Source organism: Prinia subflava, chromosome 6 (genome assembly GCF_021018805.1).
Source record: "Prinia subflava isolate CZ2003 ecotype Zambia chromosome 6, Cam_Psub_1.2, whole genome shotgun sequence".
Classification (NCBI taxonomy): Eukaryota; Metazoa; Chordata; class Aves; order Passeriformes; family Cisticolidae; genus Prinia; species Prinia subflava.
In genome coordinates this window covers 27,511,051-27,533,698 of record NC_086252.1, presented here as the reverse complement: position 1 = coordinate 27,533,698, position 22,648 = coordinate 27,511,051, and the positions used below count along the sequence as shown (strand labels likewise).

Below are 22,648 nucleotides of genomic sequence, written 5' to 3'. Positions count from 1 at the left end.
GTTACAGCTCACAGAGCTCCTACCTTCTTCACATTTGGCAGAAGCCCTCTCTTAAACAAACAAACAAACAACTCTTTGAAGAGATTCTTATTCTTGTGGTAACACTCATCCAGGCACTGACAGGATTCAAACCAGACGTGGTCGAGGGAAGTCTGGAGTCATACCAGGTTTAGCTCTTGCATGCCAAGAGAGGTCAAGACCTAGCCAAGCCTTGAGCAGACAAACCCAGGACATGGAGGAAGTGGTGTTGATGGGAGAATGCCTTTCCCTCTGACTCACCAGGCAAGCCCATGTGATGATGCTCCAGTGAGGAATATGAAGCGGTTTTCATTGCTATCCACTAAAGCCCAAAAGTCCAGTGTATTTGTCCTCTGTAAAGATCCTCCGGAACCCTTAAAAGACATGACTTCTAAAATATCTAAGCTGGCTCAATTCCACTTTTGTCTCTTACATTCTGGTCATCTCATGGTCCTGAGTGTGGGTTTGAATTTCTCTGACCTAGCCTGAAAAGTGGTTTGGTTATGTGTTTGTGTACAATTTCTTTTTCAAAGATGGATAGAAATCTACTTGACGTTGGAAGTCTACTATTTTGTCAAGTGAATGAAGTGGTTTGGGGTCTGCTGACACTGGTTTCACTATTTCTCTGTTTAGAGACTTCTATTGGAAACGATATACAAACAGGTAGTAAAGTCTTAAAATGTATTGGATAAAACTTCACTGTCCATCAGTTCCTTGCAATACTCCTTACAGAGAATCAGTTGGGCTGGAGGACTAAGAAAGACGTCATCACAAAATGTGTGCCTTATAATCAGGGCAAAACACCAGCAAAGGCCTCATTTCAGAGGCCAGAGAACTGAAAACATCATTGGCTTCTTGAAGGTCTTTTCAAACCAACAGGACCAACACAATCTGACCCGAGTGGTTATCAGTTACTCAAAGTAACACTTCAAACACATGCTCATTCCTTGAAAATTTGGTCCTCCTGAGGAGCAGACACTGGGATATTTACCCTAATGAACCTTTAAGCTTGAAATTTTCCTATTTTTAATGTATTAAGCACACTCTGGTAGACTTCCTCTACCAGTGGTACTTTGGGAAGTGTGGTTGCTCTCTGGGATCTTAAGAGGCTTTCTGCTGAAGCATTCAATCAGCAGGTACCATGTCCAGCAGCTCGTTTGCAAATCAAAAACCCTGTAAGTAGCTCCATAACACAGCTAGGAAAGCCTCTTGTGAAGGGACAGAGAGGAGGAGAGGAATAAGACAAATTCTTCTCCAGGATGCTTTCACAGGATCAAAATGAAAATGTCTCAAGGGCCCTTACAGGATGTAAGAACACACATTTATTTCTCTTAGAGATTTAAACTCAAAAAGCTGAATGCAAATGCAAATGAATGCATTTTATACAGCCCCAACATCCTTTCAGACTTGCCTAACTGCACCCAGGTGCTGTTAAAAGAGACTTTGGCTCATGTGTGCAGAGTAGCGAGAGGTATAAGAAAGAGATAAAATGGGCTGTGCAGGAAGAAATATCTCTGCTGTGAGGAGGCCCCACCTGTGCAAAAGAAACACCTGTGCAGCCAGAGAAAGGGCAGGAGGTGATGGTGGAGCATAATTCTCACATTTAATCTAACAGCATGTGCTCAGCAGCAGGGAAACCATGGCACAGGTCCTTCTGCTGCCCAGGGGGTGGAAAAAGACAGCTCTAAGGCACCCCCCCTCTGACAAGTATCTGCTTTAAAAAATCATCAAAAGACTCACATTCTCCTGGTTCACTATCAGCTACCATGATCAATTATATGAAAACCCAATCCCACACACACCAATAAAGCGAGAGCAGGGAATGCAGTAAACTTGCTCTTGAAGTGGAGCCTGGCCAACTGATATCATCTAAACCCTGAATTTGTTTTTTCCATAGCACATCCTCCCATGAGATTTGCCATGAGCATACTTCTGCAACAGAGAGGAGACAGGGCAGAAAACATTCCCATTGATTCTGCAGGAGCTGCATGGCCTGGGCAAGCACAGTGGGCTCCAAGTACGCACAAGCCACCTCATTAACATGTCTATGTTTCTTAACTCCACTCCAGACACTTTATGCATTTTTAGGTACTTAACTCCTTTACTAGAGATGGCTTTAATGTCCTAGGTTTCAACAGAGGTTGGAGTAGTTTGACCTTAAATAGGATCCAGCTTGTTTGAAAAACCAATTGAGCCTTTGCACTATCAGCACTTGACAAGCCAGTCCTAAGAGTCAACACTATTTTGAAACCCACAACACCAAGTTTCAAACGCTGTTAGCCAGACCCACTACACTGGGATTTACGATCTGAAATAACACAGGCACTTTTAAAAGTTTGACCCTTGAGAAATGCTCTAAATTTTAGCTGTTAGCTGTCTATTTAATATCAATAGTGAAATATAAAAGAACAGGAATCAAGAGTCTCCAAGGCAGAAAATTGTGTAAAATCACAAATTCTCAAAATGGTCTGGCACACAGAAGAAAAACATACTTATGTGGTTTAGTGTCAGAGCCAGGGATCTAGAAAGCTGCTAAAACACACGCACTCCTGCGGGAGAGATGTGCAGATCTGGGATTTGCCAGAGGAACAGCACCCAGTTCTGCCCTTTGGTTTGTGCAGATGTGTCTGCACGGTGTCAGCTGCACGCAGGGGTATCCAGATCCACAGTTCTGCCAAATAGGGTCCTTTTCCCATTGGTATTGTTTTTTTAACTTTCCCCCCAGCCATCTGGGTGGTCCAAGAATCAGACCCAAAATGCCTAGGATCCCTCGAACCACATGTTCTAATCCCAGCAGAATTGACTCAGTCCTTCATCCATCCAGGGTAAATTGACTTCCCTGCTCTTTGCTGCGTGGGGGGAACTTCTGGATGAGATTTGAAAATTTCCGCTCTGTATGGACATTAAAAATCCTACATTTTTCTTCCAGCATCACAAGCCAGCATTCCTGCCATTAGTTTTTATCTCTCAGCCCCCTGTGTAATTTGCTCCCCATGGCCACTGTAGCTGGGAATCCAGATTAACCAGCACCTGAAAAGTGATGTGCCGCAGGCTTCATTCCACAAGCTGATGGGATGGATGCGTTTTGTCCATTAATCTTCACACACACTGGAAGGATTTCAGAGAAACACAGTGAAAATGAGGAGGCCAAATGGATTGATATTTGACTACATGCTGCAGGCTGCAGCCTGGCCAGTTCATTAGAGCAGGGAGGAGGATATGACAACATTCAGCAAATATCTGGAGGGACGTGTTACACAAGGAGGTGTGCTAGCAGCAGGAGAGTAAAATTCAGGGAGAGAAAAAAGCAAGGGTGGACCAGAAAGGTGAATTGCATGGAGAGCTTTATATGCTGAGAAGGGATTTGCTACGGGTTAGAATAAAAGTTCAGCCCAGAGATACAAGACCAAGAGTTACAAGGGGGAACCCACAGATCCCTGTGCAGTATAAGAGAAAATGCTACAGAGGAGTAGAACACTGCAACAGGTCTCAACATCTCTTGTATTCATGACTACAAGAAGCTGGTGAGAGGTGATTTATTTAGGATTAAGAAAAGAAGAGGCCAGGAAGGGCAGTGCTCCCTATTTAGCTGAGAGAAAACTTGAGAAACAAATTCAGAACACTGGAGTTTAAAAGGGCAGGAAGTTGGCACTGAACATTTATCCATTTTCACAGATGCTGAAAGCAGTGGAGAATGGGCAATCCTATTGAGATAGCTTCTGAAAGACACACACTCTCTGTTTAGAAACTCTTTAGAAAGCAGCAGGAGAAGAGAGTTCAAATAATTTTTTTCCTAAACCACAAGCTTAACAGCGGATAAGGTGGAAGCATGAAGTCACTTTTAATCTACTATAAAGTGAGGTAAGCAAAGGGATTATCACTTAAGACTCGCTGACATGAAGCTCTGAGAATGACATTTAAAAGCAATGGTGGATTACAGAGTGACATCATATTAAATGAACACATGCCAGAGGTTTACATGAAAGACCTCAAAGATCATGCTTTTGTTCTCAGTACTAAAACCTCTTAGCCATTTTTACACTTCTGGCGGTGATTAGGCTAAATTAGAGGTGCAGTTTTTCACAGCACCAGCAACCCAGTGGCCCAGATCTTCACCAAGTGCAAATGGGCATGAGTCCATCTGAGCTCACCTAGGCCCCTCAATCCAGCCTGATGTCACAGCACTCAGCAACTGGAGATCCAGCCCAAATGTTTCCAAACTTAATCTGCATTTCATTGCATAGTTTAGTGAGTCTGAAACCACGCCCCTTCAGGTTCCTCTGGACTTTAGGTTTCAGTTATTCAAAGTACTCTGAAGGCTATTGACTAAACAGACATGACAAAACCATCCTGAATTGAAAGAACAGCACAGATGTGTAAATCTCTCTCATAATGGAATATGCTTGAAAATCTTTAACAAGATTCAAAAGAGAAACAATGGTGGTTTGTATTTCATTGGTTTTGGTTTTGTTTGTCTGTTTGCTTTTTGTTTGTTTTGGTTTGGGTTTTTTTTTCAGAATAGTTTATGAGACTGGAAAAGCCTACAGAAACATCCTAGCCCTGATCAGTGTTTTGGATTACGCCTTCCCCATTTTCCAAAGAGCTCATCAGCCTGTCCTCATACTGAGGCCAGAAGTTGTTAGGCATGCACCTCCTCGGCTTCTGCACAGGCAGGTAGCGCTGTGTACTTCTTCCCTGTTTCCTGAAAATGTGATACAAGACCAATCTTGAAAGCCAAAGGAGTCTTTTTCATAGCTCTCAAGATATCAAAAGGGTATTACTCTGACAACATTTTAGAGATGATGAAAATAAAGCACAGTTGGAATGAAAGTAATTTTTCCAGCTCCCAGAACATGACAGCAGAAGCCTAGTATTTCATCTGTGGTCTCCTGGAGATGGATCAAGTGACCATCAAGTATTAAGCCTGGAACTGACAGTCCCCCAGATCACCTCCTGTAGGTTACCAAAGAGCCACCTCAAAGCAACAGACTCCTGCTAATTACAGACCAGGGAGAGGTTTGAGCCAGCCTTCTGGAGAGGACCAGCCCTTGCAAACCATTGAAAACCATCACATTCTGATTTTCTTAAATAAATAAAAGAAGCATGTGGGAAAGAAGGGGACAGAATAAATTGGATGTGGGAGCCCCCAAACCTGTTTCCCAAATGAGCAATGTATCTATTTGGTGAAAGTCGTAAAACTTTGCAAAACACATAAGAAGGCCTCTCTGAGCAGCTGTTTGCTTTAACTCCGGAGGGAGCTCGCTCTGTCTCCTAAGCAGCACAGTACCATCAATCACGACCTGCCAAAGATTTTCTACTCCAGTAGCAAAGTAAATATGAAAACACAGAGGTTTTATTGGTATGTACGTTCTGCGGCTCAGCCGAGCGGCATCCTCGCTGCAGCGACGGCCATCGCCAGGGGTCCCATCGAACCGCGGCAAGGATCCCAGCTGCAGACACAGCCGTGCCCCACGGAGGAGGACTGCAGGCACTCTGCACAAAGGCAGCTTCAAGAGCATGCACTGCAAACCCTTCCTCTGCTCCAGGGAATCAGGAATCCCCCTGGGTACAAAGGATGGCAGAGAGGCCTCAGCAGAGAATGGGGAGCATCGTCAGGTAAGCTCTTGCAAGGTTCAGCTGCGGCATGGTCAGAGCACTCAGAAGATTTCACTGCAAAACTCCTGACACCCCTTCAGTGCGTGTATTGGTAGCAAGACTTTTCAAAGGATTCCTATCTGGCAAAACTGATGGGACATTGTGTGTGTTTTTGTAGAATGAGAACAGTAAAAGGCACATCTGTGACAATAACAAATTCCAGCTCCAAAGCAAGAGACACTGGTGCTTCTAAAAGCAGTTATAACACGATGATGATGATTATTTTTTGTATGGCTAAACAACATATTTTCCCTTAACCCCACTTGGCCTCCCTTGGCAGAATCCCACAAAAAACAACAAAGGAAAGAGAGAGCCAGACTGGAACAGATATTCAACATGGAAAATCTTGGGTTTAACATTAAATTTGGCATATTTTTGAACACTTGAGATGTAGTCTTTTTATAATGAAAAGTTTAACAAGTCAACTCCCCTGCCTGTGAATCACCCTGCCTAAACAGCTCAGGAACATTTTAACTGGTCTTGAAAAGGTATTCCGTAATTTTTAACACAGTAAAAAGGAAACAAACTTCAACAGGGAGGGGTAATAGAATCAGATAAAGAAAAAAGTGTAGGCTGGATATCAGAAAAAATCTGTAATAATATATTAAGATTTCAGGGAAATGGAGGAATATCCTTGATTAAATAAGATAAAATCCTTACCAGAGGGAAATTAAGGACAACTCCACATTATCACGGAGATGGAGTAATCTCTCTGTTTAGGTCTTTAGGACAATTCAATCCTAACGAAAACCATGGAATTTCTGATTATCACCTCAGGGTTTGGGGGTTTTTTACTATTTTTATGCGTGGACAGAAGAGCAACAACAACACCTCGTTAATAAATGATGTCAGAACTGCATCCTAAAACACCACCAGGATGTTGGTAGAAAAACAAGGCTGTTTTTGTTTTTTACAGTGCACAATGCCTGATGGGTTTTAACCACAGTTTAGGAGCTACTGTTAAAAAGCTTCTTGCTGAGTCAAGCCTAGGCATGCTGTTTACTAGGGTTAGCCCCAAAGGCTCTTGCATTGGCAGGGACTTTTAAGCTTAGCTAAGGAGTTTATAGTTATTTTTGTTGTTATTTAAAAAATAATAATGATAATAATAAAAATAAAAGGTAAGCATGTAATCACCTCCTATATCTGCCAGCAACTTTCCTCTGGAGTCAAGGGCTTGATCTTGCAAAGCTGATGCTGTCTCCTTAGTTTAAAGCAGAGACCAGGCCCCAGTGGATCAGGTTTTTGTGAAGAAGTTCACTAAAATACAAAATACTCCTTTTAGAGTTAGAAAAGGACCTGTACTAAGTTATGAAGTGAATTTCCCTGGTTCAGCTTTGAGCCTGCACACACCTGGCTGGTGACTTTTGCTCAAATAGTGCTGACCTACAACTGACAGCAAAGAGTGAAATTCTGACAAATCAATAAAAGCTGCATGCAGAAAATGCATGTAAGACCCACCACTGCTCTTCCACAGAGCCTGGGCCTGGAAGAAAGGATCACAGAGAAAAACAGTATGTGGCTCTGTAATTTGATCCTGTATCTCCAGAATAATGCAGAACCTCCAAATTTATTTTCCTGTATTTTCTTAACCTTTGCATATTGTAGTATTACTGTTAAATGACTGTTATGTTGTGGAAGCATTGGCTCATACAATTTATATGCACCACTACAATTTGTTTTATTCATTCTGCTCTAGTTCTACATTCCTGGAATAGCTTTCATCCCATATTCAGTTTCACTCCATTCTGCATTACGTCCTTTACAGTATCCAATCCTGCCTCTCTCTCTATCCTCCATATTACCACAGACACACAATCACTGCAATCCAGGACCATATCCTGAATCCGCAATATTCCTGTTGGTTTGCACTGCACAGAGCTCAAGGAGCATCTGAATGAGACATTTCATTTATCTAGACAAGCCAAGCAAGCACCACAATTCTGTCAAATTGTTATTAATGCCAAGAAAAAAGTCCAGATATTAAAGATGTCCAAAAAATTCACCACCAAATAAGTAAAACCAACAGTGGTTGTACAGAAAAGTGGGCTGTCCTAATGACTGGAGAAACACCAAAACAATCTCTAAAAGCAGACTTCAAGGAAACCCCAACATAATCTGCTTCTGGACATATATAATAAATCCTCCGTGATTTAGAAAAATACTCAAGTCCTGAAAATTATTTGTCATGCTGCTTAACAAGAAAATCACTGAGACACAAGGAATGACAACACTGAGGAGAAACACAGCAAGTCTTTCAGGCCTGTCTTGGCATGGGGGTCCTTTTTTACTCAAGTTTTTCACATTCCCATCTATGTTCCCAAGCAAAGGGTCCCACAGGTGGTTCTGCTCAAGAGAGCCTTGCAGAGGAGCTGTCTCCAGTTGAGATAGAATAACATATGTCCTCATTAGGCCAAATGCAAATGGTGATGAAGGGGAATGCACTGCCAGGTCACATCGAGCAATCAGCAAACAAACCTTTGACATAATACAGGAGGCAGATAATAAGGCCCCATAGTTAGCAACAAATGAGACTGCACTTCATTTGCCGTGCAATGTTCAAATAATTAGATAAATTTGGTACCGTCAAGACAGCAGACAGGTAGAATATAGACTTGATGAATTGGGGGCTCTCTGTCAGGCACCGATCACATTAATCATAAAGCCAAAACTCAGTGACGCAATTTTTCTTCCAAACATTTGCCATAATTTTCTAGAGTGAAAATATGTACATGCCCTTGGGGTCTTTTTACGGGTTGTTTACTTTTGAAACAGGAAGGATTGATTTCTGCACCACCAGGACGGAGTACAAACTTCTAGAAGCCCATCTGTGCCATCAGAGTCCACCTAGTGTATTGAACAAGAGCCATACAACCATCAAGTATGTTCTAGCCCAGGTCTACCACCCTGTCTGGATGATTTCACACTGGACATCCTCCAGTGAGGAGGGCGAGTGCTGCATTGTGATCTCCAGAGCAGAGACTGGAGGAGAGAGAAGAAAGACAAAAGAGTAGTAGAATTAAAAAAAAAAAGAAGAGAAAAGGGCAAGGCATGATTTTAATATATTGGCAGATAAAATTTGAAGAGGAAAAACGATCGAGAGACCACAGCTGCAGAGAATTTTCCCAATATGGTTGTGCCATAGTGCAGGGTACTTGACAAACAGCCAGAGGGAAGTGGCATTCCCTCGACCCTAAAAAATTGCCACAGCCAAGAAGCACTTGGCTACTCAGCTTTGGTGCTTCTCTGGCCACAAAGGCACCTTTCAGCGCAGTGCCCACATAGTTTCAAAGAAGATTGTTTCCTCTTTAAGATCCACAACCAAGTTTTCTTTCCAGTACCTTGCAAGCTGGTTTTGTGAGAGGAGCTGCTGGGAAAGAGAGGAATCCCAAAGAAGAAATGCAACAGGTATTTGCCAACAACTCTACCCAAATACTGAGCAAGACGCACTTGGTCCACTAATAGACAAATGTGGTAATGGCTAACACAGTAGATTATTATTATTGGTCCAGATGAACTGAAACCTGATCTGCCAGCATTGTACACTTGGCCAGGGTGGATCAGCTGGACAATGCCAATATGCAAGAATACCAGGATTACTGGGGCTCTGATTCATAGGTACGTAGCATCAGTGGCGAGCTCTCAGTTACATTTTGTAGACCTTGCCTCATGAAACTGCCACCACAGAAAATGCTGTGGAGCCCCTGGGTTGGGGCAATATGCACTCCCCTAAACCTTCTCATGAGAACTAAAGGGAAGCATCGAGTAGGGCACACAAATAACCTGTGACAAACATCAGAACATCTGCCAGACTCTCTTCTAACCACTATTTTGAATATCACCCTCTTCCATATGTGCTTTATTAGCCAGAGCTCTGGCTTATTAACTATCTCCCAGCAAGCTATTATTCTGCCTTTTTTCCTACAGTTTTTGCATGAAAGACCAGAACTATTTCATGCAGCCTCACTAATTCCCCCCAATTCCCACGTTAGCAACCTGCTTTGTTGTTTCCCCTTTGCACACAGCATGGAAGAAGCTGCTGTGCCCCTTTAAACATCCAGTCAAACTGACTGTCAGCCAAAAAGACAATGACTTGTCTTCTGGTAGGATCCAGGGAAATGCCCTATCATTTATTTCTTGCAGTATTTTGGAAGCAGAATAAAGCTGTGCTAGTTGTGGGGCTCCACAGATCCGGCTGCTGCTGCCTGCATTACTTGCATTACTTGCTTCCCAGAGTCTGTCCCCTGGTCACACCTATCCAGAAGCAACACAGCTCCACAAACAGCCCCTGCAAAGCTGGGTGAGCCTCTTGCCAGATAAGGAGGCTGCAACAGGACTCCAGGGTATCAAATGAGAGTTTTTAAAGTGATGACCCTATTTGTCCTTTCCTTGTTCTTCTTGAAAATGATTCTGGCCCTCAGTGGTTCCCCTACACTGAGTGCTCTGGGATGTTCCCTCAGCCGATGTCTGAGCCCTGTGTTACAGCTGCAGGTTGAAGGATTTTGGGATGGCCATCGGACTGCCGACCCCATCACACTGCTCCTCACCTCTCATGGGAAAGGTGCATGTCAGGGAATAGAGGAAACACTTCCAGCCCCACGATCACTAGAACCTCTGCTCACATCCCTGCTGGCTCCATTTTCCTTGCCCCGATCAAAGCTTACAGGAGGTGAAAACAGATTTCTCTGTGAACATCTCCTTCAAGACATCAAGAACTATTGAGCTGTCATGTCTTGCACGAGGAGATTAACCACAAACCCCCCTCTCAGGGTGTAGCCCCTGACCAGTCTCTGTGCTCACTGCCCATCAGCTACCGCAGGGAGAGGAGGCTTTCATGGGAAGGTGACCACCAAAACCCAGACACCTGCCTCTCCAGGGTGGATATGGACATCCCCATGAGTACCTGACTCATTACTGCTTTTAGAAAATGCCACTGGCCCATTTGGGCTGTTGTATAGTGAAATCAAATTGAATTACGGCATTCCCGGCAGCCTTTTACCACCATCCCCACAACTGGCAGGCAGGGAGGAATGGTACACAAGGTCTCCAAAGAGAGGAAGCAGTGCTGGGTCTTTTCCAAGATGGTGACAGAAATGACCCAGGCAAGACACAATGTGAGACACACGGTGGGTGCAAAAACACAAATCAAGCCTGTTCCTGGGACCTGAGATGAATAATGACAAAGAAGCCCTTTATTCCCATCCTGCTGCTATAGGGCACTTCTGTAGGCTCCACAGAGCTGTAAAGCCCTCCTGCCAGGCAGGTCAGCTTTGTCACTGGATGGGGACAATGCGGTGGAGGGTGGCCAGTACGGCCACCCTGCCAGAAGGACAGTGAGTCCCAGGGATTTTAGCAGTGGGATTTGGAATACATTGGTATTGGTGGCTGACATTTTAGCAAGGCACAGGAGTGGAGGTGTCAGACTTACCCGTGGATAGCGTGGATAGAGTGAGGTTCGTAATGGTATCGTCCTTCCTGGTGGCGCATGTCAATTGGCAAAGGAGCGTGGAAGGCCGGAAAAATGTGCTGCGGCACTGTTATGGGGAATAGAGAAAAAAAAAAGGGACTTCAAAAACTTTTCCTTCCCTTTTAAAACAATTTCAAAGGCACTAAATCTCCATGAATTTCAGAGCAAGAGCAGTGCAAGACAAGGGGTCTTCATGATATCAGCTCTATCATACACCAGAGAAGTGGAATGAATAAATAATCAAAGTCATGCGGAAAAATCCTACATCTTCGACATAAAAGATCTCCAACAGGGTTTTTGACAAAGACAAGCAGCCAAGCGCTCTTTGAACTTGAGGAGATTATAGCAAGCACCAAGGAAAACTAGACTTGCAACGCAAATCAGACTCAACAGAGCCTGGTGGGATCCAGACCTGCATCGTCCCTCAAGCCTGGATTGGCAGCAAACACTGTTCCTGAAGGTCTGTACACACAAGTTGGAAATATTTACCTAAAAATATAACAGCAAGAGCAGCGCTAAAGCAGAATGTCTAGGCAGTCAGAAGAGGCTCAGAAGTGCCTACTGCCAGGTTCTGAAAGAGAAGCTCAAATTGCTCTCACTTGTAATCACTTGAGGCCCTATTTTTTATTCATTTGAGAAGCTTGTTTCATCTTTGATGGAAAGATAAAGTGGTCTCAAAAGGCAGCGAACACCTACATTGACTTATTAAATCTACAGGTTTTAATATTTATTATTGACCCCAAAAGTTAACGGCGAGAATATTTGAGTGAGTTGAGCTGATGGAAAATTCATCAGGTTATTTCTCCTCACCACCCCCGACAACGCTGCCTGGCTGTCTGGGCCTTTCCTGCTAAAATTACAGAAGCTGAAGAAATAGAATTAGCAGAGCCTCAATAGCGATACCGCACAACCGCAAGAGCGATCCCGTACAATCGTCCTCTGACGGGCTCCGCGCATCTCTAAAGATGCCCCTTTCTACACTGGTGGCAGCGACCAGCTTAAAGATAAAGGGCTGGTCTTGCTCTGCCTTTACAAACAGTCAGAAATTCTTCATTAAAAATTACTAGTATTGCTGCAGATTTTAGCATTCTTTCTCTGGCTTCTTGGCCTTTCTGACTAACTGGAGACAAAAATAAAACAAATCCAACGTCCTAAGTGAGCAATTCAAAACCCAGCCTGTGCTCAGTATTTCACTGTAACTTGCCTCTGCGACAGGTACCATCTCTCTGGAGACTGGGGAAGCACCATCCAAAACCAAAGTGTCAAGGCTTGGGCCAAGTCTCTCGCTGTCGCTCAGCAAACTTCAAAAACGCCAATCTCTTTTTCTACAAAAGACTTAAAATTCAGCCTTTTGCATCTGTGACTCCAGCTGCACCAGGGCTATGCCGACTGCGTCCGGTGGGGCTGCGCTCCGCTCGGGTCCGTCGCGCGAAGCCTGCGTGTAATCCTCATATACGTTCTTCCCGGCATATCAGCAAGAGGATCTGTGGCTCCTACTCCCATTGCAACGCTCAATCCCTAAGCACAGCGCAGCACAGGCGCGTCAGCCAGGCTGCTGGGAGAGGTGAGAGACTACACAAAAACAACCCTCCTGCCAACTCTGCTGAAAGGCGTTAAGCTAAGGTAGTCGGTGTGGAAAGTATTTAAGGCTCCACAGCAGACTTGCTCTCTGGGCTCCAGCAAAGTGCTGGCACCTCACACTACCTGATACACTGGGAGCATTTTTGCAGCTTGCCTAGTGTCAGGACACAGTAGAGTAACTGTTAACCACGTCCCCCGCTTCTGCCCCCCTCCCCTCCTCTCCCAAAAGCAGCTCAGGGAGAGAATGAGCTTGGATCCTTCAGGATTTGCGTTTGCAGGAGGAAGATTCACCATTTAACTGTCCTGGGTAGGGTTGATCTGTTACATAAGGACACTTGTAGGGACTCTTCATTTTAAGAGGCAACCGGTGTCTTTCCAGATCAAAAATACACCAGAGTTTAGCTGTCACACCCCATCCCCTGCTCACACAGCATAGTAAAGCCTCTGGTCTCCCCAAACCATGCTCAGCTCAAACTCCAGCCAAGGCTGGCAGACACCTACAGCTGCTGTCCTCTTTCCTGGGGACACTGCTGTTCCCTGGCCACGGCTGCTGCCACAACCCACGGCTGCTGTGGGACCAGAGGGAGTCCAGCTTTTACATCATCACATACAAAGCATGGTCACAAAAGCAACTGTCCCTGCACAGTCATCCAGTGGCAGACAACACAAACATCTCTTCCAGCCTGAGCCCCTAGGCTGGGCTTCTTGCAGTGCTCACCCCATATTTATGCTGTACAAATAAACCAAAAGGAGCAAGAAAACTTCTGTGGTCCTGGGATCAACCCAAAGTGCTGCTAGTGGTATCCCTATAGGTAAAGATTAGCAGCCTCCCAAAATAGGGTGGTCACTGCCTCTAATGGACAGATCTGGGGCTGAGTTAATCCCCAGAGTGCAGGAAAGTGAGAGCTGACCTGGGCTGAAACTGTATTGGCCATTGCAGCTGTGTTTTAATGATGTGAAGAGTTGCCCTAATCCTTTGGCCTGTTCCCTAGGGCAATTCAATTTATTAATAATGATAAAACTACTAAAAACAGGTAAAACTGAATATCTTAAAAGCCAGGCCATGTTTTATTTTGTACGTATGCATTTCTACATGATTGATTGCTGAAAAAACACTGGAAATTTCTGTGCTAAAAGAGCCTCTCCTTGTCACTCAGGAGAGCTGGGAAACAGAAAACACGGGCTGTTTGTTGCCTGGCCTCCTTTCCTAGCTATCTGTTGGTATAAAATTGACATCTGAAGAGAATTTCTCCCTCCTCACACCTCTGATCATTAATGGGAGAAAAATTTCCATGAACTTCTTCCTTCCCATTGCACTCTTGGTTTGTTTTTAGCATGTCAATCTATTTGGCCCACGGGAAGCTCAGCAATGCCTCTGCTTTGGGTATCTGTTTCACACCCCCAATTCCAACCCCATCATGTGTTCTGTGTTTTGCTGCCACTAAGGGCAAGGGTTGGTTTTTTTTGACATCCCTTTGCAACATTCCCCTTCATGACTCCCCCTCTGCTTCCCTGCCTGGGAGCCCCAGCCAAGCCTACGGGCTCCACTGCTTGGTGCTGTTCATTTTTATTCTCTTCCAGGTGCTTGGTCAGAAATAATGAATGGTTTTATAGGCAATCAACTACCAATTCATAAACGTCAGCCTGGCTCTGCTTCTTGTTCCCACCCCTCCAGAAGAGGACTGTGAGCTGGCAACAGGACAGCAACACACGCTGTTAACAAAGATGGATGTTTTACACATACGAGTTAAAAAGACAATTATATTCAATTACTTCAAGTAAGTTACGGTGATGTATTCCTGAATAGCCACGCGAAGGGCAATATGATGATTAGGGCAATGAATTTGCCAACTTTAATCTAATCAAGGCAATCTTTTGTTTAGCATTATCTGCTTTGCAGTGGCAGAGGATTTACCAAACCCAAGCAATCTTTGTAGATTTAACCCCAAAGCTGCCCAATTAGAGCTAATGATGATTGCTTTACACAAGAGGGAGGGAGATTTTAGTAGGAGGCCCCGGGAAAGCTTTTCCCCAGGAAAAGCTTGGGCTGTACCAAGCCATGCAGTACAATACTCTGAGGCGCAAAGACATGACATGGCACCTCCAAAAGTCCCCAAGCACTGGAACCACAGATAAACATTTTCTCTGCTTCCTGCTGAAGGAAGAGAAAGCCCAAGAACACATCAAAAGCAGCACCCAAGGGGCAGGGACAATGAGAGAACAGCGTGTTTTGCCCAGGAACGACACAGTTCTACGCCAAGCTGGTGGCTCACAGCTCCCAGGGTGAAGCAGGTCGGCAGAGCACACGGCACACTCAGGAGGCCCCACCTTCCACCCCACCGGGGCTCCCGCAGGAATGTGTCTGCTCCGCCGCGCCGTTTGATAAGGGGGAAGACGCTGCTACCTGTCCCCACTTGTTGGAGCCGATTTTCTGGCTAAGGTTTATGAGCAAGACACGGACCTCCCACTGCTGTGTTCTCATCCTTGTCTATTCAAAGGCCAGCCAACCCTCTGGGCTTCAAAGGGAAAAGATAGGAGGCAGAAATGCAGCTTTAAAGGGGATGTCCCTTTGCTGAAAATCCCAGGAATCAGGGAGGGAGGCATCAGAAACAGCCCTTATTTGAGGATGATGCAGGCTTTTGATTATCTCTACAGATAAACCTGTGCTTCAAGAGAAACACACACTGCCTGTATGGGTTTGCATAGCGACCAAAGGAGCTGTTTTGACATCACTCAGAGCAGCAGCTTTTTTGAGTTCAAAAGTGAAAATTAGGAAGGGTCTAGCAAGCTTTTTCTATTCCAAAGACTTTAGGTTACACATGTTTGCTGAAAAAAAAAAATAAATCAGACCCCACGGCACTGAAGTGGGTTTCATTTGCAGTTTGCTTTGACAAAAACAATTCAGAAAGCCCTTGGGAAAGGACTTAAAGAAGTTGCCACTTGCAACTGGGGAGCTGCAGCAAGACTGGCTGGGACGAGACCCTGAGAATCCCCCCCACACCCTTGGCACCACACAGAATGTGCTTTATCTGGAGCACATGTGAGTTGTGCAGGCCCTCCTATGGGCTCAAATATATACAGCTTTCCTATGGGTGTCCAACAGTCTCTTGGGGGAACAAGACCAGCCTGTAAGTAGGTTTCTTTGCCATCAGAAATAGAGCATAAATATTTTGCAATTAACAGTGGAAGTTATTTGTTGAGGGGAAAAAAGTAAAATATCACTGGATAATTCAGTACCCATTGTGCTTTTCTCAACAAATTTGCAAAAAAGACCCCATAAAAATGAACATTTTATAAAAGAGGAAACACAAATTCTGATTTCTTGAGATGCTTTTGGTTTGATTTCCTATGGAGTCAGTGATGCATGGGACACAGCTTTCATAAAGGGATCACAAGCTCCCTGGCGAAGACTAACAAAGCTTCAGCTCTCTTTAGGAAGGGAAGAAAACTTGCATTTGAAACACAGCCCTGTTTTTTAACTTGAGAGGGACTGAAGCAGGCTAATGTAAAATAACTTGCACAAGTCTACACAGTCAAACAAGAGCAGGATACCAATGAACCTCAATCACAGCAGGCAGAAACTGCAACTTTATCAACTTTATCTCTAAAAGGCTTCAGAGCCCTGGGGTACTGGATTGATTTGTGTTTGTGGGCGAAAAACTTTTCCAGACACCAGCTCACACTCTCCTGTCACTGCAGTATCATTAGCAGCTGTGCACAAGAACTGACAGAAAAAAATGGACAGGGATGTCCCAGAGGATGCTGGTGAGACTTCACCAGTACTTCCACAGGTGAACTGAGCTGTGCTGTCAGGGGCCAAATCCCTCCTTCTGGGGAAGGTGGGATGCCCCTGGTGTGCCACAGCAGCTTACAACAACTTTTGCTTCTGTTTTTTTTCTCCCAGGTCCAGCTTCTTTGAAAAAGATAATAGTAAAACAGCAGATATGTGCAAGGGCTCTTCTTGCTGCCCATATTTTCTCCCAAATGTCCAAATCTCACTCTTTCTCAAGAACAAGGTTAAGGTACAACAAACATGAAGTGTTCTTCACTCAGTAATCTCCCAAGGAAGCCCAAAGCATCAAGTGAGAAAGACATTTTAGGCAGCATTCGTTTTTCATGTTACACTTTTTAACATCCCAATTTCACTCATACACAGTATATATTTAGAGAGATGTATCTTGGCATCCAACAAGCACAGCGGCTGTGAAAGAGCAAAGACAGGCCTGTGCTTTGTTCCCCAGCTTTCCTGTGGTGATTTTCCTCACATCAGAGCTCTCCTAGAGTTGGTGGGTTCTGAGCATCCCTGGACGGTCTCATTGTGCGAGCAGGGGAGGCAAACCCAGCCCCAAGCGACTGAGTCTGTGTGTGGCTACTTGACTCCCTTTGATAGTCCCTCCTGGGCGTTTCACTGTTGTGTTTGGATGGCCGCCCCTCTGGCAAAGCGCTGCAGGACCGTAGGTGTCGGCAAGGGAGATGTTTTTGTGTTTGTGTGACGTCCCCAGAATAATGATCTAGCTGTTTAAGTGAGCTGAGCGAATGAATGAGCACAAGAAAAACATCTTCACTGAAAGCGCAGCCAAAGTTAATGCACCATTAATAATGGTCTGGGTGAATTATTGGAAGGGATAATAGGCCTGGGGTCAGGGAAGGTCTGAGACAAAGAACAGGGAAAATTGGGTCACAGAAACATGACAGAGCAGATCACGTTGATGCGTCTGTAGGATTCTCCTCGGATGAAGTCATATACCACCATGCAGAATATTAAGGGCTTTGCAGGGACAGCCATTCCCAGAAACACCACTCAGATCAATATGGGAAGGAGCAGCAACAGATACACAAGGCTACAGTGGCTGCCTCTTAGTTCCTCTTTAAGATATTCACTTTAATGCTGTTTAGCTACTTTGCAAAATACACCGTGTGCCTCCCTCAAAAAGGGATACTTATGCAATGGCTAATTAGACCAATCTGAGAATTTTCTAAGCATAGAGAGGTGTCTGGCAAACTGTGTCCCTTCCCTGAGTGGCAGGACTATGCATTTCACAAAAAACCACCTGAGGTGCTTCAGCAGCTCTGTTTTTCTGTCTCCAAAACTGCGGAAGGAGCTGCAACCCCTACTCCTGCCCCATCAGCTGCCTGTCTTCACGACACTAAATTACTGACTAACCTCGCTTTGTCAGAATTTCCCTGCTTTAAAACAGAGATAATAATACTTCCCTACCTCAGAGGTTTGGTTAATGTTTATACAGCACTTTAAAAATGATGTGGTAATTAAGTGCTCAGTATTATTATATCAACGTCTATAATGATTCCAGCAGACAGCACTATAAACAGGGCTGCACCATGCCTACTTTCTTTTTGTTTGGCTTGTTAGCATTTGGTTTGGTTTTCATACAGCATTCTTCAATTATTAGTGGTTAATTATTCTGTTGTTTTATTACCTGCTCAATGGCTTTGACAAAAAATATAAGAGGAACTACACAAGAAGAAGAATAGAAAATATTCATTTTGGCCCACTGGGAATGTTATAGCAAGGAGAAGCAGGAGGCAGGCCCCCACCAGCTCACCTGGGGAGACCTCTCTCCTGCCCCAGGCACTACAGACCATTTTGAAATACATCCAGCAAGCTGTTGCCACCCAAAGGGTTGCAGAACAAATTTTCTCTTCTTACAACAAAACTAATGGAGAAAGATGGTGGTAGCCTGATTTACAAAACTGTGTTTTTCAGACAGGGCACGTCAGGATGTTGGAGAAGATAACATGCTTAGTTTAGAAGCGGGTTGGGTACAGCATCCCATCCAGATAAGAAATAAAGATCACACAACAAACTTCTGTTGGGCAAACAGCTCAAGTAATGGTAAATACCCTGTAGGAGACTTGGAAGGAGAAAGGGCCTTGCTGGGATGCAGATATGTGAAAAGTAAACAAGAAATAATAAAAAACACATTGCCCTTCAGCTATAAAAATCACAAAAAATAATGCCTTGAAAAGCATTCTTTTACTGACATCTCAAAGCACCTGCAGGACAGTGTCAGTGTGACTTCACACTCACAGCAGCTGGGTGCAGTGGGGAGCAGAGGATAAGGCTTGTCTCTCCACTTCAGTGCTGCTGGAGCCCTGCACAGACAGACCCAGGAGCCTGCTCAGCTCCCTGCAGGGACACAGACTTCGGATGCACGTGTGGGCACCTGAAACAGAATAGAGCCCAATGGCATAATAAATGCCATTATTAAATCCACGAAAGATAGTAAACATCTCCCTCAGACACTGCAAATGGCAGGATGTCCCTCTCTGCCATCCCAGAGGAAACTGCAATCACAATATCCATCTATCCTCTTGGGGATGGCTCAGAGGAGCTTATCCTCTTACAAAGTTTATTCTGCTGCTGCAGCTCAGGTGGAAGAATAAAAGAACCCGTCACGTGGAGATGCTGAGGGGTGCCTTTACCCAGCCCCTGCCTAGGACACAGGCACTGCGGGCACACGGCAAGCACAAACGCGGCTCTGGCGGCCATGCAGCGGGGATTCAGCCCTGCCACTGCTCCTGCGGTGGGGCAGCGCTGCGGAGCCGCGGGCTGTGTCCGACAGCCGGGCGGCTGCCGAGCGAGCCGGCTCTTGCAGCTGCGATGGGGCGAGATTAGATCAGATCAGATCAGAGAGCTCCCCCCGCAGCCCCGTGGCCAACTCGAGGCAACACTGAAGGAATTTGCCCATAAATTTCCTCCCCGCCCCAAAAAGAAGACAGCGCTCTTAAACGAACTCAGGCCCTAATGGAAGTGGGATATTCTTGTTCAGCTCAGTGTCTAACCCATCCTGAAGTTCCTGGCAGCTCCACTCAGCTCTCTCCCATGCACTGCCTGACCTTTGATAAGGGCATTAAAACTGTCAGTCTTTTCCTGGGCAAAAGAGACGGAACAATTACAGTGAGGCTAAAAATGGCCTTTCCCTCTACATGGAAAATTTAGATTAAAAATTGAAGAGTTCATTGACATTTTCTATAAGAACACAGAATTGTCGTTAAAAAAAATCAAACCCTGAAATTCCTTTGTTGCCATCTACCATCTCTGAAACTCAGCAGGAGTGGCTTTCCCGCCTCATCCACCAAAGGAGCAGGGACAGCTGTTGCTGGCAGGGACTTGAGGACCCCTGGAATCTCTTCAACAGGCTGCCATGCAGCAGCTGGCTTTGCAAGCACCCTTCTTGTGCGACCAAAAATGGGACATTTCACTACTTGGTGAGAAAACAGCAATTTTCTGAAGCCTGCTGACATGGGAAGTCCTGGATTTGGTTGTGCAAAACAGGTTGCACCCTAAACTTTTGAAAATTTCAAAACAGTGGTGGAAGGGATGAATACATGTTTGAAGTATTTTCAAACATTCAGATGAGCATTTGTGCATGAATTTGTGCAATGCCTTATCTATTATTCCATGAGAATTCCTGGAGTCTTCAGGTTACTGATAAGTGGCAGCCTTAGGGGGACAAACCATTATTTTTTATACCTCTGGGAAGAGTAAATAAGATGAAAGCAGGGCTCTCCTGCAGCCAGGAGGAACCCCACAAGCACAAGGAAGTCCCGCAGTGGGGTACCCAAACACCAAATCTCTGATGGCTTTTCAAAGAGCAGTAATTAGAAAACCCCCTTGATCAGCCTTGCTGCCACCGGCCACCCTCTTCAATCCCAAATAGCTGGAGCTGGGAGCAGCTTTAAGGCAGAACAGTTTATCATCAGTTAATGTTTTACAGGTACCTGCACCTTCTGTAAGAAGCAGCATAGAAGAGATTAAGATGGTTTAAGATCTATTATATTTTGGACTACAAGAACATGGAAGTGAGGAAGTTGAAATGCCCTGACTTTATTTCAACAATATCTACTGAAACAGATTTGAAAGGGACTGGTGAGCATTTCTGCTTCCTAGAAAATTAAAAAGAAATCAAAATTGCCTTTCTCTGCTAAATAAGCACCGAATTCTTTGGGACACAATGAAATCTGAAACAGCAGCAGTGCACATTTCCATTGCAAAGGAAACCTGCTCCACTCACACATCGCTGCTGGAGAAGTAGCAGGATGCCAATCCCACCTGGGATGTACCAGTCCACCTCACCACACCTGATCAGGAGTTTCTACATCCATGGTGAGCATTTCCAGAGTGAGACTTTCCCACTAGTGCTAGCTTTGTGTTAGCTGGGTAAGGTGATATGACCACTGAATGGCAGAAAAGAAACCCAAAAGGAAAGGCCTAATGCAGCTTATTAATTCCACAGGTGAGCTGCAAATGCTGAGAGTCTTGAAAATCACTAATTGCCAGGCTGTCAGGCCAAGATGTGTTTTGAGGACGCTGCCAATCTGACAGTTATTAACAAACAAAGAGGCCACAAGCCCTGACTGCGCCGAGATCCTTGTTATTTCTACTCATGTGCCACCTCCCAACAGGAAGTACTTAATAAGAATAATATCCCGAAAGGCCAACCTACGGCAGTGCAATTAAAAAGCTTTTCTGTCTCACGTTGAGGGGAGAAAAAAAAGGAGGGGGAAATTAAAATCAGACAGGAAATTCCACTAGAACAAGCTAGCTTATGTCCTAATAACACAGGATTGTGCCAACTCCTGCAGAAAGTAGAAGAGGGAAAGAAAAAAAAAGGGGGGGGAAAAAAAAGAACAGAAACAGAGAAAGAGAAAAGCAGCCCTCTAGACTGACTCAGATCTGAGGCTACATTGTGGTTCGGCTGTGGCTGCAATTCTAAAGGGAGAAAGGCAGCACAAGCAAATAAAAGGCGGTTTGCTTTTCAAGCAAGTTGCTGTTATATGATGTAACTCTTGTATGAAAGCGCGGCCACTGCTGCTTTGTTGAGAAAAGACACAGCCTGATAAGCTCGAAGGACCAGATGGATCTTGGGGCTTGTTCTCCCAACAGCTGCTGCCAGAGAATGGAAAGAAGAAAAAGAAAAAAAAGAAGAAAAATCCCAACCAGGAAGGAAGAAATCCCGGCACGCGAGGGGCAGGCAGGGAGGTGGGGCAGACCAGATGGTGGTTCAGCTCCTGCCTGCCTGGATGGGCAGTAGGAGAAAAATCAGTTTGTCAAAAACTTCCATGAAAACTTACAAGGAGAGACATTTTCCACAAGTTGTTATCACCCTGCTTCCTGGGAAGCCAGTAGGATTCAGCAACCGCCTGCACCTTCAACTTATCTAGCAACTTCCAAAAAAAATGGGCCAAGAGGATTTGCCCCTGACTTCTCTGGGACCAGGCCAACGGATGGGAAACCTTGCCTGTTTCACACCAAAGCTCATTTCAGAGTGGAATCCACCTCACTTCAAGCCAGCTGGTGAAACGGGAGTGTGTGAACCTCAGCTGACTGCCTGGAGTATTCCCCAACATCCCCTGGCTTTCCACCATGGTCCCCAATACTTGGCTGTGAGAGTCCCCAAAGTCCTCAACAGTTTTTTTTTCTGGGTATCCAGAGGAGAGAGAAATGCCTTTGATGCCTGTGCAACGTGGCCCTGACAGCAGTCCTGCCTCCTGTGGCAGTGACTCTGGGGAGCAGAGACCAGAGCCTGAGTCCACAGTTACCTGAGCATGTAGCTCAACGTGGTTCAGGTGTTCCTGGAGCTTGATTTTACATCTGAGCAGTTTTCCTTCCAAACTTCCAAAGGAGTTTTCCGTGGCTCCCTGAAGTGTAACTGCTTCAGATGATCTATAATACAAGGCTAAATTGTAAATTACCATTAGATTGAGGCATTATGGGAGAAAGCACTAACTGGCATTTGCAACCAGGAGGCAGCAGGAGGACCAGACAACACCGCTGCCATCAGCAGCATCTGACCTGACCAAGCTCAGGATCTCTGTTGTGAGATGGGGAGGGACAGGCAAGCTGAGCAACCCCAGACTGGAAACCACAAGACTGGTGGAGTACCAAAGGGCAAGTGAATGAAGATG

The 22,648-nt window shown here is 45.0% G+C and overlaps 1 protein-coding gene across 3 annotated transcripts in view; it reads right to left on the bottom strand.

Moving 5' to 3' along the window:
* The window catches only part of GLI2 (GLI family zinc finger 2), a 189,365-nt gene that overhangs the window by 55,308 nt on the left and 111,409 nt on the right, over positions 1-22,648 (bottom strand). For 2 of the 3 annotated variants that reach the window (XM_063400841.1, XM_063400840.1), the window contains exon 3: positions 11,099-11,204. In XM_063400841.1, the coding sequence (XP_063256911.1) occupies positions 11,099-11,204 (106 nt within the window). Of the gene's footprint in view, positions 1-6,807; positions 6,921-11,098; positions 11,205-22,648 lie in introns of those variants that run through there. The other variant, XM_063400842.1, reaches the window with a different exon arrangement.